Source organism: Vipera ursinii (assembly GCF_947247035.1).
Source record: "Vipera ursinii genome assembly, chromosome: Z".
NCBI lineage: Eukaryota > Metazoa > Chordata > Lepidosauria > Squamata > Viperidae > Vipera > Vipera ursinii.
Window position 1 is genome coordinate 105,490,636 of NC_139517.1, and position 16,886 is coordinate 105,507,521.

The 16,886-nt window shown below is 37.8% G+C and overlaps 1 protein-coding gene across 2 annotated transcripts in view; it reads left to right on the top strand.

Moving 5' to 3' along the window:
• MINDY3 (MINDY lysine 48 deubiquitinase 3) overlaps positions 1-15,812 on the top strand; it is a 41,171-nt gene extending 25,359 nt beyond the window's left edge. For both annotated transcript variants that reach the window (XM_083376503.1, XM_083376504.1), the window contains exons 12-16: positions 4,809-4,881; positions 7,350-7,422; positions 11,659-11,746; positions 12,832-12,903; positions 14,185-15,812. In XM_083376503.1, coding sequence (XP_083232629.1) covers positions 4,809-4,881; positions 7,350-7,422; positions 11,659-11,746; positions 12,832-12,903; positions 14,185-14,334 — 456 coding nt within the window. In that variant the 3' untranslated portion in view covers positions 14,335-15,812. The remainder of the gene's footprint in view (positions 1-4,808; positions 4,882-7,349; positions 7,423-11,658; positions 11,747-12,831; positions 12,904-14,184) is intronic.
• The last annotated feature ends 1,074 nt before the right edge of the window (positions 15,813-16,886 follow it).

Here is a 16,886-nt window from a genome sequence, read left to right on the forward strand (position 1 = left end):
TTCCACAGGTCTGGCACGCCCACAGAGAACGCCCTCCCCCTGGGGGCCACCAGTCGACATTCTTTGATCGGAGGCACCCTGAGGAGGCCCTCTCTGTGGGAGCGCACTGGATGGAGGGAAGTTGATGCCGGCCGCAGGTGTTGCTTTGGTTTTTTTATGAGCCGAAGAGGTGAAATTTGCTTCAGTTCAACATTATTTAAATGTTGAATTAAATCTTCCATCATTCAGCACCCATCAAATTTGCAGTAACTGAATGATTTTTTAAAAAGAAAAGCTAAGAATGACCAGCAGAAAAACAAAAATAACAGAAGCATCAGACTAAGGGAGTTCAAGAAACTTTAATGAGGAAAATATTAAGTAAAAATAATGAATTCCAGAAAAACCAAAGAACTTTGTTGTTTTTGAGCATTAATGATACATGTATTCATGATCAAAACCAAACTTTAAACTTCCTTATAGTTTATTTTTTAAGATACGTTCACGCAAGGCAGAATTAGATCAGTAAGCAAAGCTATTTCTGTGTTGCTGAATCTAGCACACCTACATTTTTTTCTAACTAATTTTATTGTGTATAAATTCTAAATGTTTTACTACTCATTATTAACTATGGACCATAAAAATAGAATTGTTTATACACTTAATGGGTTGAATTCATTGTTTTTCCTTTGGAAGAAAAATGTTTTCTGTTTACTTCCTTTCAAGGTTTGAGCAGTTTACTGCTAAATGAAATAACTGCAAAATGTTTTATATTTTAAAAAGGTGTAGATACCATAGTGTATGAACTACAATATTCAGAAAGTTTCATAAACAGTTGTTTCTTATTGAAGACAGATCAAGATTGCCTACTTCTGAATGTACAATACAAAATGTTTTGACCATATAAGCTGTATCATTTTGAATACGAACAAATAACTGACCTATTGAAAAAGGAATAAGAGAGGATGTGATGCAAACTTATTTTGTACCACTTGAGAAATGAAAGCAATATCGTCCTATCCTATTTTTTATAAATACATTATTCTTTGTATCCAATATCCAAAGAACTGAAAGTATATTGTTTAAAAATCTAGTTAAAAAACTAGTATAGGTTTTGTTGTATTACCGTATATACTTTACTTCAAAAAAGTCACCCATCTTTTCACATTTATGTAATCTGCTATATGTTTTAGAACTGATTTTGAAGCATCTTAATGTATGTCAAATAAGAAATGTTAAAACTTTGTGAATACTGGTGCAATTATACGGATAACAAAAATTTACTAGTCTGTTTGTCGCCTGTTAGCTATTTGATCATTCTGTAGACAGTAATGTATTTGACAGCTGCTGACTTGCCCACCTACGTTGCATATATTCTTGTATACAGCATTTAGTTTCATTCTTTACAAGTGCAATTAAATAACCTTGCAAATTCATTTCATGTTGTCTTTTGAAGTGGTAAGAAACAAGTCTGATTTTTTCCATTGTCTCCTTGTGTTGAAATGTGTATACCAATATACACAATATTTTATTACTCCCTAGTAAGAGAAAAGTACTAAGGAGACAATGTAAAAATATTTTTAAATCTTAGTCTTGTGCGTAGTTATTCTGGATGTTATTTTTAACTGAATATTTTGCAATATAAATTTCTACCTGTCGGAAAAGAAACACATGAATTATGCAAACGGCTCATTATTACACATAATTTCAGATTAAACTACTTTGATTATGCTATGGCATATTAGCATTTTCAACATTGTTCTTTGGCATCCTTCAGTCTCGAGAGACTATGGTATCGTGCTCTGGAAAGGGGTCCTAAAGCAGCATCTGGTGTGGCTGAAAAGGCCAATTTGAGAGTGGCAGTCCCTTCCACACTGAGGGCAGATACAGTCTGTCCCCTGACCAGCCCCCAGATTTCGCTGGTTCCGGGACTGCCTCTGTGCCTCAGACTGCCTCACAAGTGTCTCTCCGAATTGGAGGAGACCATGCTGTGTCTTTAGCCTCCAAGCTGAGCGATCAGAGGTCAAGGTTTCCCAGCTGTTAATGTCCATTTCCAAGACCTTTAGATCCCTCTTGCAGATATCCTTATATCGCAACTCTGGTCTCCCTCTGGGGTGCTTTCCCTTCACTAGTTCTCCATACAGGAGATCTTTCGGAATCCGACCATCAGCCATTCTTACGACATGCCCAAGCCAGTGTAAATGTCACTGTTTCAATAGTGTATACATGCTAGAAATTCCAGCACATTCCAGGACTGCGCTATTTGGAACTTTGTCATGCCAGGTGATGCTAAGAATACGTTGGAGACAACGCATATGAAAGGTGTTCAACTTTCTCTCCTGCCGCACATGAAGGGTCCAAGACTCACTGCAGTACAAGAGTGTGCTCAACATTGTAATATAGTATTAAATGCAATTCTGATACAGACGCTGCTCTGTGTGCAATGAGATGACTTTAAAATCATCTGTTAAATAGCCATAGGATTAAAGAATAATTTAATTTATATCACTGTGGTCTTAGATTTCAATTAGCTATTGTGCTCTGAGCACAGTGTGAATTTAATTATCAAATCCTGCCCTTATATGAAAAATATTTAATTGCTGAAATCCTGTCCTTAAATGATGTTGTTTTGTAAACTGGGTTAAGCCAATATAGGGCTATAACATTGAAATAAATAAAAGATAAAATTAAGTCCATACTTTTTTTAAAAAAAATTCTTCACTAAGAAGAAAAGATGTATAAAATATAAAACTTGAATAGTTCTCTTGTTATATATAGCAACTACTTCTTTGATCTAAATGACTGAGGTTGTTTGGCATGCCTCAACTCAGTATAGCCTTAAATTATACTGAATTAGTAACAAGTTTAAATTTAAGTGTACTTTTTTCAATCTTATGACAGTTCGAAATAGATTTGAAAAGGTTTCAAGCTGTACAGAACTTTTTGAACACATATCTCACTATTTTTCTATTTTGCTATATGCCCATACTTAACCTGAATTGTAGCCTGAAGTGAGCAATAAGAAAGCTATTAATTGAACATTTTATTTTTCCTGGGCTGTATAATATCTTCTTCAAGGAGGATTGACACTTATATAGCATATATATTGTACTGTATCATAACTGTATATAGTTTCATCCTAGTCTTAGATTAACGAAATTTAGAAAGTTTTTAAAAATGGTTTGTTAAAACAGAATCCAGGAAATTCTATCAGCAGTTCTGTTGCTGTAGGGTTTGTGTGTGCTGTTTTTGATTTCTAAGAATGAAAACAGCTGACAAATGTTCATTAAAATATACTAATGGACTATGTGTGTTTGCCTTCCAGGGTAAACATGAGTTCCTAAAATAAACCTATATTATCAAGGAAAACTAAATTTAAATGGCAGCAAAATGGACAGTAAGAATAGTAATATGATTTAAAGAGTGAAAAACTATATGTCTTATCTTTGTGATATGGTGTGCTTTGAAAAGAAATTGGAAAACAGCAAATAGGATTTCTTCTATAGAAAATAAAGAATTGAGGATGTATTATGATAATATGCATAACCTCAGTGCTTGTGTTTGGCAGGAGGTTTGGAGATTTGGAAGATAAAATAAATACATCTGGGGAAAGTTTACATGTCAATAAATATTACTGCTGCCAAGTGTGAATGAATATTTTGCCTTTCAGTATTTTGCAATAAAAATACTTTATTCAATTATAATGAGAGAGAATAAAAATTTTATGTAACAAATCTAGTGAGAGAGAAGTTTTGTAAAGCTATTTCTTTCACTTGTGATATACAGCAAGAGCTTCAATGTCCAGTGCATCAGGTAAAAAATCAGGGAAGAAATAATACCTAATCAGACAATTACAAAGAAAGAAGCTGCAGTCATCAGCACAAAGAGCAAGCTGCTATATATAAACAGCAAGAAAACCCTATTTGCTTGCTATTTCTATAGGGGATGCAAATTTCCCTTGCACTGATGATGTTACTTAGTTGAGTTATGAAATGTCTGCAAAAAAACAACTGAGCATAGAGGGCATCAAAAATTCAACAGTCCTTGACCATTCAACATTTTAAAAAAAAAGTTAGAAAATCTCAAAACCTCAATTTGGGAATTTATAATCTGTTTTGTTCTCTAGTGCAAAGAAAGTCATTTTACCTGCATTAAGAGATTCATATTAATCAAAAATAATTGCTAACGGCTTTAGGTATCACTTGTTGGTATACTAATCTGGACTGTCAAATAATAAGTCTGTAGCTATCTGTTTAGTATAATCATCTGCTAGAGAGATAGTAAGATTCATTATCATTTGTGATGTTGCATAGTTGGTAGGTTTGCAAACTATTGTTTTCTTACAAGATCTCATTAAAGTAATGTTCTGTTCAAGCATTTTCCTAATAACCCATAGGTTGTAAGGGATCACATGCAAGACAGTTTATGCAATAGTGTTTAGATGAATGAGGAAGGAGAAGCAGTAAAACGAGTAGAAGGAGTAAGAAGGGGACCACATAGAAACAAATGGGGCAACATTGAAAACAGAACTTCTTTCTCCATCAGCTCACAAAATTTTTGTGGACTTGTGTGTTCATAAGCTTGTGTAGGTAGGAGGCTATGTAAAATTTATTTTTAAAGCTTCTTTAACCACTGTTTGGTGTGGTAGCTGAATTATCTTTTAAATATCTAAATCTAGATAATCTATGTAAAGACCTCATGCTATGTTTTTATAGTAAAATACAGATTTGTCAGACTTTTTCTAGTGGCTTCTAGAAGGTTATGTTTCCTTTATTTTCCTTATAGCTATGACAGTGTGATTCAATTAAATTTTATGTATTTTTTTTTTTCAGGATCTGAGTCTTGTTGCTCCTGAAGCTCCTTCAGAACAGGCCAGGCGAGTCTTTCAGACATATGATCCTGAGGGTAAGCAATCTAGAGGCAATTTCAGTTGCCTACCAGGAAGTTAAGCCTTACTGCGTTTCTTCCTGCATGCATTGGTTGAAGTGAAAATTCAACAGATTTCATCAGTAAAGTTATCTCTCACAGATAATATAAAGTGTCTGGAATTTTTGTAATGTTATATCCATATTTTCTGTGTTATTGGTTACTATTTATCCTGCTCCTTAAATAGAACTTCCTATGTTGAGTAATTGCTGCTGTGGGATTGAGATCAGGGCCAGTGAATGAAATTTGAGGCCCAATGCAACACCAGGTTTGTCTTCTTCTCACATAGCTATAGATTAACATTGCAGACAGATTCTTGCATAGTTACAGAATGTGAACTAAAATGTTAAAGAAGTATCTAGAAGAAATTTACTGGTTTAATTTTGAACATCTGTTTTACTGAGTTCCTGTCCTTCATGCTGTAGCAATTGCCTCATTTTAGAAATTGCCCTAATAATCTTTTTTACCTAAGTAATGTCACTGTGTCCATTTATTCCAGTTTACTGAGCTTTAATTTGTTACTTATCTATGAGGTGGCCTGACTCAAGCTACTAAGCTTACTCAAGAGGACCGTGTAAAACTGTTGTCACAAGCTTTGTGAAAATCCAATTATAAAATGTCTGCTACATTATCTCTATCAAAATGGCTGTTCATGCTATTAAATAATTCCCCTTCTCTTCTGCCTCCTCTCTCTCTTGGCTTGGAAGAGAGAAAGTAGATTAGGAAGAATGGCATGTTTTGCCTGTACTGCATGTACCTTCCATATCCCTCAGCAAAAGTCTGGCCAAGCTCAGCCAAGGTAACCTTTAACATTTCCTGAGAAAGGGAAATATAAATGCTGAAAAGCTAGGATGGACTGCTATTGATATTTATGCCCTTTCCTGGCACTGCTTAGTGATTTTTGGTGGTTTAGCAAAGTTTTGCAGAATACCTTTCTGCTGCCAGCATCCACATCACCCTTACACAAGATCAGTCCTTTTTCTTCTTTGTTCATAAATGTTAAAGTATTTGATTTTGGCATTCTGGATAAGCTAGCAAACCTCTGAACAAATTGCTACCCTGTACGACTCCCTTTACATCCACTCTAAGTAACAAACACAATGTTTCTGAAACTCACAACTTTATTTTTGTTTGTTTTATTATCTGCTCACATATATACCTTGCACATTTAAACGTTAAATACCTGACTCTTTTCTCAGACATTGGTCCAGACTAATTGAAGTTCCCGTCTATTTATTTGTTTGTTTGTTTCGATTTATATACCGCCCTTTTCCCGAGGGACTCAGGGCGGTTTACAGGGCAAATTAAAACAGTGCTATGTACAAATTAAAATAAAATTAAATTAATAGCCCCAAAAGAGTTTAAAATTTAAAACCTTAAAACCCCTCAGTCCAGGCCGGCTAACTCAAATAGCCAAGTTTTTAGGTCCCGGCGAAACGAGCGAAGGTCGGGGGCGATCCGGAGTTCCACAGGCAGTTGATTCCATAGGGCAGGCGCACCCACTGAGAACGCTCTCCCCCTGGGGATCACCCGCCGGCACTCCCTGACTGGTGGGACCCTGAGGAGGCCCTCTAGAGGAGCATAGTACATCGTATACTATAAACAAATAAATAAATACGCACACTGACATTTCTCATCCACCACTACTTCGTTGTTTTTCTTTCCAAATCTCTATATGTTTGTACATAGACACACATGGGACTTTTTATTTTTGTGGTTTTTTTTCCCTAAGATTGTCATTTCTGGGATGCAGAAATTCAAACACATTAGAGAATGAAGACACTTCTGTATCTCTTTTCTGCCATCTACTGAATGTCTGGCATTCAGCCTGTTCTTTATGAGATTCTGAGAACGGGGAAGCTCTTGTCTGAAACCATGGACACTTAGATAAACAGGAAGACAGTGTAGCTTCAATGATAGTTACTTATCATCTGCTGTTATCACTCATACACCCTGCCCTGCTTTTCATCTGTTGATTGCTTGGTCTTATGCAGTCAGGAAAAAAGGCAGGAACATCCATAATTGCAATTGCAATAAGTTGAGCAGCAGGGGGATCAGAGGTGAGGACATAATAAGTACCCAAATTAGGCGTTCTCCACTTTTATAGGACCCAGTACAAGTCCGTATCCTTCCACTGCCTTAAACTATCCCTGATTCTCTGGAACTATGAATGCATAGATGTCAATTTATGGTTTTTAGGCTCAAAAGCTCCATCATTTTGAGGCATTAAGCCAGTGATTGTGACACTGTAATAGACATAGTTACCCTGCCCAAAGTATGATATTAGAAAAGTGGAAAATTTCCTGAACTGCATGAGAGCACCTTGATGAGATTGCCTTTCACACCTACATATGAATAAAGTTTGACTTTTTCCCACTCAAAAAGTATCAGTGCTAATCAGTCAACAAAAACATGTGGAAATGATAATTAAACTACTTTTTTCTCAGATAATGGCTTTATACCTGATGCTCTTCTAGAAGATGTAATGAGGGCCCTGGATCTTGTATCAGATCCTGATTAGTAAGTATTAGTAAGTATTAGTAAGTATGCCTGTGGTTATGATATCAAATCACTATGGTAATTTTGTGGGGGATAAAGTTTTATGATATACCAGGTGAATTTCTTCTATAATATAATATGTATCTATTAAAAGAAGTCAATGAAATTTGTCCATTTCATATTTTAGTTTTGCAAAGACACCTTAGCCTTTCTTGGAGTTAAAATAAAGGCACAAATATAAAGAGACCTGTGCAGATAATTTCCATGTATTGTTATGAAGCTTCCTATCACCAGAGACATTTATGAATAGAATTCAGAAGTTGTCTACAGAGAGAAAGGGATAGAGTCATAGGTTCTATCTATGTATCTGAAACTACAAAACCAGAAATATATTACTTCGTAAGGGAGCTACTTGGTCCAAAATGTGGCTTTATTTTTATTTTAACCCAAATTATAATGTTTGAACAGGCTATTTTCATTGTATTACATGTGTGTTTTGAAGAAATGCTTAATGCTGTTTTGTATGTAATAACTGAACAATAATGGATCAGTCATCCATTTTATACTGCAAATGTGCTATGAATAATTTAGGTTAGATGATTAGTGAGTTGTACAATTAATTGAGATAGTCATACTGCTTGGTTATAAAATGTGAAAGAATTAATTTCTAATATTCATGTCCAAAACATACATGAAATGGTCAAATTACTCAAATCAACAGTTGGCAAAAATTTGCATAATACACTGGCAGACCTCTAGAGAAGGTTGTAGAGAAGGTGATTGCTTTGTAGCTTTGGAAGACTCTGAAAGAAGCAGATTGTAGTGACCCCTTTCAGTCAGGTTGAACCTTGCATATGAGATTGAGATGGCATCATTCACACCTTGGATGTTCTCTGGTGGGAAAGGGATGAGGGTTCATGTGTCCATCCTTGCTCTTCTTGACTTTCGAGTGGCAGTTGATAATATCATGGTATTTTTATTTTATTTTTTTATTTTATTTTAATTCCATTTATATCCCGCCCTTCTCCGAAGACTCAGGGCGGCTTACAAGCTTAGCAGTAGCCTTCATTCTATGTATATGCCTGTTTATTAGGGCTTTCATACACACCCCAAGCGGCATTATTACAAAGTCAGCTTAATTGCCCCCAACAATCTGGGTCCTCATTTTACCTACCTCGGAAGGATGGAAGGCTGAGTCAACCTTGAGCCTGGTGGGATGCGAACCTGCACTAATTGCAGGCAGCTGGTGTTACTTAAGGAGGCATTAGCCCACTGCTCCACCAAGGCTAATTTTTAGACTGGATCCAGAAGTTGGGGGTGGACAGCACAATATTGTGCTATTCTCTTCCTTCCTCTTGAGTCAGTTCCAGTCAGTGTTGATGATGAGGAAGATATCCAGCTGACAGCCCTTCCTTTGTGACGTGCTTAGGGTTTGGTAATTACTCTTCCTATTTAACATATGTACGAAGCCATTGGGTGAGGTAATCCAATAGTTTTGGGTGAGGTAACTTTAGTATGTTGATTCTATTCAACCTTATATCTCTACACCAAAAATAATGAGTGATGTTATGGAAGTTCTTTCTCAATGCCTGGAGGCCATGAGGGCTACAGTCTTCTGCCTAACCCAAGCAAGACTGAGTGGCTCTGGATTATTGGACCTCCTGGTTTTGGATAAGATGGTGTGCAATCTGGGGATCTCCCTGGACTCACTCATGGCTCCTGCTCAAAGAATAGATGGAAGCTCTGGCTAATAGGGCTTTTGCACAGATCTGGGGGTCAGTAACAGTTGTGCTTGTTCCTGGATCAGGAGGTCCTGCCCATGATTACTCATGCCCTTATCACCTCTAGATTGGACTATGCAATGTACTTTATCTGAGGCTGTTCTTGAAGTATATTCAGAATTTCACAGTGGTGCAAAATGTGACAGAGCATTACTTGTGCTAGTTGCACAGCGCATATAACATCATTCAGCACATGTAACACTACTGTTTCATGAGCTCCATTAGCTTTCTGTATGTTTCTAGAGGTGGCCAATTTTAAAGCCCTTTATGGCTTTTGACCTCTCCCCAATTATTTCTGTCAGTTCTACTCAATCTGACAGGAAGGGCATGCTCCAGGTACTGACAATTAGGGAATGTCAGCTTGCAGGTCCCAGAAGAATAGCCTTTTCTGCTGTGGCATCTGTTCTTTGGGACAAAATTCTTCATGAGTTTAGATTGGCCCTGTCCCTGTTTTTATAATGTCTTGGAAACATGGCATTGTGCTCCAGCCTCAAGCCCTGTGTGTTGATTAGAGCTCCTGGTTACATGGTTGATAGGTTAGATCAGGGGTGTCGAACTCAATTTCATTGAGGGCCGCATCAGGATTGCGGTTGCCCTCAGGGGCCCGGGTGGGTGTGGCCTACTGGGTGGGCATGGCTGGAATGCATATGGCCTACTGGGTGGGTGTGGCCAGCTCTACATCATTCGTGTCAAGGGTGCCTATGGGGGCCTGGGCAGGAGTGGGACAGATCTGAGGGTCTCTGGCAGAAGGAGATGGGACTGGGGAAGTGCCACGGCATGGTCCCCTGGAGGAGCCTCACTGTTCCTCTCAGGCCATATGGGGAGGGGACTGGACAGTGGCGCAGAGGTCAAATGCCCAGCCCAGCCCTCAAGCATGCGTGGCACTAAGCCCAGCCCCACTTCCCCAAGGGGGTGCCCAGCTGTATTTACCTCCTCCTCAAGGTTGCTGCTGCTGTGCTTGCTCTCCTTAGCCAGATTGCTCATGATGGGTAGGAGGGCAAAATCAAGAGGGAGGCGCACTCCCTCTCCATGTGAGGAGACCTGGCTTTGTATCCAAAGCTTCCTTAGCAATAGGATGGGAGACCCCCCCAGGTTAGGCCAGGAGGAAGGGGCAAGGGGATGCTGAAAGGGCAGCAGGGCAGGACTAAGGTAGGACTTCCCTCAGACCCTCCCTTTCCTTCCTTCCTTCCTTCCTTCCTTCCTTCCTTCCTTCCTTCCTTCCTTCCTTCCTTCCTTCCTTCCTTCCTTAGAACAGAGTGGTGGGAAAATATTTGAGATGAGGGAGGGAGAAAAACAGGCAAGAAACACAGCTGGGGAAGTGTCATCCTTTGTGAGGAATGAAGAAATGCACCATCGCCTGGAAGTGGCCAGCACATGGCCTTCGCCTACTTCACATATCTGGCTTGGTGGGCTCTGTGGGAGGAGTTGCCATGAGCAGCGTGAGTCGATGTTACCTGTGTAATGCTGCCCAGCCTGCCCGGTTTTGCCAGGCAGCGGGGTGTTCTCCTCACAGTGCCGAGACGCTGAGCCAGGTGGCATGAAACTGAAGAGAAGCACAACACTGCCCAGCCCCTAGCCTGCCTGAAGTAAGCGGGGCCATGTGCTGGCCACTTCCAGGCAATGGTGCATTTCTTCATTCCTCACAAAGGGTGATACCTCCCCAGCGCGCGCCCACGGGGCAGGGCCGGCACGGCACGGGCCGGTCCCTCGCTGTTTTCAGTTGGAGCTAAGACTGAATGGCATAGATGACCACCACAAAATTGTACATTGGCTCCCGGCCACCCTGGGCCAGGACCAAGACAGCGGGGGCCGTTCCCTTACTGTTTCCAGGATGGCTTCGCGGGCCACATGAAACCACTTTGCGGGCCGCATCTGGCCCCCGGGCCTTGTGTTTGACATGACTGGGTGAGATCATGCCTAATTGCTTTTTGTTTTTATTTCCTTACATACTTTGTGTTTTTAATCTTTTTTACTGTAAACAGTCTGAAGACATGTAAAAGTGAAATGGGCAGTTATATAAATTGGGAGATAAAATAGATAAATAAAATGGGACAATATTACTTATGTAAAACAAACCTGTTTCTTTCAAGGAATTTGAATGTACACTATACTGTATTGATAGACTTTAGATTTTATTTTCTCCATCCTGCTACAGTTTAGAGCATATTGTTGTTGCATCCTCCAAAATAATAAAATTAGGGCTGGCCTCTGCAAGACATTTGGAAAGGTGATAATGCGTTAATGCTGTATAATCCCAGGATTTAGACAGCAATCTTTTTTTGGGGAAAAAAACTTTACCTAATATGGAGCCTTTATTATTGTTGTAGCTTTGATTTTAAATAGATTTATAAATAACCTTATTTTGGCAACAAAATGCCATTCCTTTGCATTTGCTATGTTTTTGGCATTTAAAGATAAAGCATTTAGTTATGCAAAAATATGAATGTGCCATATTTTATGTGTTTCATCTTAACAGTGTAAATCTCATGAAAACAAAATTAGATCCAGAAGGACTAGGAATCATCTTACTAGGTCCCTTTCTTCAAGAATTTTTCCCTGAACAGGTAATAATACCATATTTCTGTGTTCCTCTGAAGGAGCGTTTGTAAATAAATATTGAGTAAATCTCAATCCTGAAATCAATAGAGCCAGTGCTAATACAGAGACATTGTCTTGCTTTAGCTCATTTGATGAATTTCCAGAAAGTCCTGGATTTTAGCCATGACAATTTATCTCTGACCTATTCTTTCAAGTCTCACAATGTTTCCTCGTCATCCCTTTCACTGAGTCTATACTCTTTGCTGCTGATCGTTGTCTTCTTTTTTCCTTCCACAGTGAAATTTATTTCATAGAAAATGTCATAGTATTACAATCTTAATTTACTATAAATCATTGGAAGTATATTTACAGGTAGTCCTTGACTTACAACCATTCATTTAGTGACCATTCAAAGTTACAACCACACTGAAAAGAGTGACTCACAACCGATTCTCCCCCTTCAACCAACACAGCATCCCCACATTGATGTGATCACAATTTGGGTGCTTGGCAGTCATCAGGTATTTACAATGGTTGCAATGTCCCAGGGTCACATGATTGCCATTTGTGACCTTTCCAGCTGGCTTTCTGGTAAGCAAAGTCAATTGGGGAATTTGCAAAATGAGCACACGGTTCACTTAACATTAACAACTGCAGTAATTTGCTTAACAACCATGGCAAAAAAAGGTCATAAAATTGAGCTGAACTCACTTAACAAGCACCTTGCTTAATAATATACATTATGGTCTCAATTGTGATTGAAGTCAAGGGCTACCTGTGTTTATTTGTTTGCTTGTTTATATCCTGCCTTTATTATTTTTACAAATAACTCAAGGTGGCAAACATATCCTACACACCATCTATTTTTTCCACAATAACAACTCTGTGACATTGAATATCACCCAGCTGGTTTTCTGGCTAAGGAAGGACTGGAACTCACTGTCTTCTGTTTTCTAACCTGGTACCACTAAACCAAACCAGCTCCCATTAATACATACGTAGTAAAAAGCAAAAAAAAAAGGGAGGGGTCAAAAATGCAAAACAATGAAAGAAATATTCTGCATGCAATTAGTGTATGATCTGAAATTGATTGCCCTATGTTTCTTCTTAGGACCCAAAGGTTCAAGAATCATTTGCTGTATACCACTACAATGGATTGAAGCAGTCTAACTGTAATGAAAAGGTATAAGAATGTCTTGTAATATTACTGGATGCCGCTTCCTTAGAAAAAGAAAGTCATAGATTTTAGCCAACTTTGCAATAGATAGTCCCCCAGGGCACATATGAAGGTGGGGGTGGAGATGGCCCGTGGGCTCTGACTGGTAACTGAAGAAAACCAAATGGGTAGTGGTTCTTGGGTGCTTCAGGGGTTGCCAAAATGGCCACGTATACACCGCTGATTACTTTCCATTGCCATATGAGATGATCTACATGTATACAGTAGGTAATATCATTACTATATTTATTTATTTATTTATTTTATTTATTTATTTAGATTTATATACCGCCCTTTCCCGAAGGACTCAGGGCGGTTTACAGAGCATTTAAAAGAAAATCAATACAAACGTTAAAACAAATTAAAAAAGATTAAATAAAACCCTGAGAAAAATAAAAAACCCAGTTAAAATTAAAAATTAAAAAATTCTCAGCCTGGGCCAGAGAGCTCGAAGAGCCAGGTCTTCAGGTCCCGGCGGAATGAACGGAGGTCGGGGGCAGTCCTAAGCTCCGCAGGCAGCTGGTTCCACAGGGCAGGCGCACCCACTGAGAAGCCCCTACCCCTGGGTGTTATCATATGAGATGATACATTCATTTTGATTCTTAGGGCTAATCAAATTCAAAGGCATATACTTGAAAGATGTAGATGATCGGCCATTTGTTTCTGATTTGTTGTTGTTAGTTGCAAAGTCATGTCCGACCCATCGCGACCCCATGGACAACGTTCCTCCAGGCCTTCCTGTCCTCTGCCATCTTCTGGAGTCCATTTAGGCTCACGCCTACTGCTTCAGTGACTCCATCCAGCCACCTCATTCCCTGTCGTCCCCTTCTTCTCTCGCCTCATGCTTTCCCAGCATTAGGCTCTTCTCCAGTGAGTCCTTCCTTCTCATTAGATGGCCAAAGTATTTAAGTTTCAACTTCAGGATCTGGCCTTCTAAAGAGCAGTCTGGATTGATCTCCTCTAGGACTGACCGGTTTGATTGCCTTGTAGTCCAAGGGACTTGCAGGAGTCTTCTCCAGCACCATAGTTCAAAGGCTTGTTTCTGATTAGTACAACTCATTTAATAAGGGACAAACCTAACAGTTCTAAACTTTTTTTATACTGCCAAAAATATATTGTAGCAATGCTTTGGCTCTTGAGATATCTTACATGTGTAAAATGGCTATTTCTGATAACGTTTATTTGCAACTGGATTTATTTATTATTTCAATTTATATAGGATTAAATGTGTTAATTCTATTTTGACAGGTCACGTATGTGGAAGGTACAGCAGTAATTATGGGCTTTGAAGACCCCATGCTACAAACTGATGATACACCAATCAAGCGCTGTTTGCAGACAAAATGGCCCTATATAGAACTACTTTGGACCTCAGATCGATCCCCTTCATTAAACTGATGTTAAGAAGAGACTTTGTATTCATCCAATATTTTGAATGAATGTGGGATATGCAACTGACTGTATCTAAAAACAAACTTACTTTTCTTTGCAACTATACACTGGTATCACTGAGAAATTGTAAATGAACACTTTTTCAGTGTTAATTTTTTTTTTAAAAAAAGAAAACCAATGAATTAATTTGTATTAAAACTAATTCCTGTTTGGCCATAGTAGAATAGGTAAAATGTGAGTTTGCATCCATAAACCTACTCATTCAGCCAGAAAGAATAAGGAAGTGAGCTATATGGCAGCATCTGCACAGTAGATTAAGTTTGTCTTAAATATCATAGTATTCACTTGTTTCACGCTTGTTCAGTCATAGAGTTTATTTGAATTATACTGCCTTAGGGTACAACCTGTTTTGGGAGTCCCAATGTCCGAGCCTCACTGAAACATAAAGAACTATAAAAATATCAGGTAATACTATTATATTCTCATTTCAGGAGGTTTTCTGCCAGAAACCTATCTAAAGGGTTGTGGCCTGTACTAGAATATCATAGTTTGGGGAATAGATTGATATTTGCACTAAATATGCTTAGATGAGTAACATCTCTGCTGCTTTTCTCTAAAAATCTGACTCTTATCTATGTAGCTTTTTTGAAAATGAAGCAAAAATCATTTTTAGTATGGCTGGTGATAAATGATAAATACTATTTATTGGATGTTATACCATTCTAAAAGCTTACCTATTAGTCAAAAAAGGATTTAAAATTGCATATTAATATCCTGAGTTGTATAAAGGATATATAAAAGCCTAATTGCAAAAAAGCGCTATGATTTTTGTTTATATTATTATTGCCAAATATCTCTTTTCAATATGTACTAATAAACATATACCTACACACTACTATACATGTTAACATGCATGAGTAATCTGTTATTCAAGTAGTATAGTGTATTTATTATATAGCAAATCAAAATTAAAAAAATATTCAATAATAAATGGATTATTTTCTTCCTTGCTGAGAATCATAATTTGGATATGTGGAATCTTGACAAGTATTTTTTTTCATTAAAGATTAAATTTTGACAGAATTATTTTCTTAAGCACCAATTGCTTAATTGTTGAGACAACATAATAGCAAAGGTTCATCACTGCTATTTTTTTTGGCATAACCTTAGAGATAATCATTTATTGTAGTCATACTTTCATGTCCCACAAAGTGAGCTTCCCATTCCCTTCAGTCTAAAAGATGAACTGCCTTGAGTCATTTTTCATTTTGGTGATGAACGAGATTCCAGTCACCTGATCAATTTGAGAACAAGAAATATGACTGGCTAAATGACAGTAGCCTTTGTTTAGACCGTCTTTAGCAGGGATATCAAACTGCCGGCCCATGGGCCGGATGCATCATGCCAAAACCGTGTCCACCCCATTGCTGGCAATGGAAAAAAAAAGTCATGATACGTAGCAACACATCATGTGACGTTGCGAGTTTCACCCCCCTGTTCTATAATTACAAATAAAAATTCAATTGTTAATCTGTGGCCTTGGTTGTGGTTTTTTTTTTTTTTTTGCAAAACCTTAATGAGCTAAGTACCAACACTGATTTTTCATAAAATTATTAAAATTAGAAAACGAAATTCCTTCCCATTATAAGGAAAATCTCTTTCCTTGGAATAGTTTTATCTTCTAGGGTTTTTCTATTTTCCAGACATCCCTTGACTTCGCTGGCTCTGAATCATTTCCTTTACACTCTTGTTAGACTTCCCTCTTAATTTCTAAGGGGCAGGATTACATTTTAGTACAAAAGAGTTATTTTGCTAAGAACAATAAACTTGCAGTTTACATTTGTAACTGTAACATCTGCTAATCCAGTATGAGCCTTTTCAGATGGCAAATGGCTTCTAAAGAGTAATGAGTTAAGTGGAGGACTTGTTTAATTGTTTCAATAAAAGACCCACAGATTTTTCTTAGCTAAGATTCATAACATTTTAAAAGATGTTATCGCTAAATATCCTTGATGCAGCCCTCCTCCTGTGTGTTTGGATTGCTCTGGAAATTCAGAGATCATATGGCTAGGAGATCCAGCATGTGGTTTGCTATGGCTATTGAAATTTTGAAGGAAGAGTTCAGTTTGATAGCTTGTGTAATTAGTCCCATGATTATGAAATGGCATTATAATCTGTTCTAGTTTATAGTGGTTTTATAGACTTGTTTATGTACTTTGTGTATTGTTCTTACAATTGGGTGCATACTACAACCCCTAATTTAATAAAACCTGACAAATGCTTTCTAATTGAGATTTTAGAAGTGTATATGTTAAGTATTTTAGAAAATATTTTAAAATGTTCAACTGGTAATTAAACTAGCGTAGGAAAATATCTGTAAAACAGCTTTTCTAGAGAAAACAAAAGGGAGAATCGCTAAACTTTATACTGCAGAAACAGTGGGATGAGGGTTGATAGTAGAGAGATGATGCATGGCAACTTGCACTGGGCATCAAAATGCAAAACGTCGTACAGAATTGAATGTGATTGAACAACAATGAATATGAAAAAAATCTTTT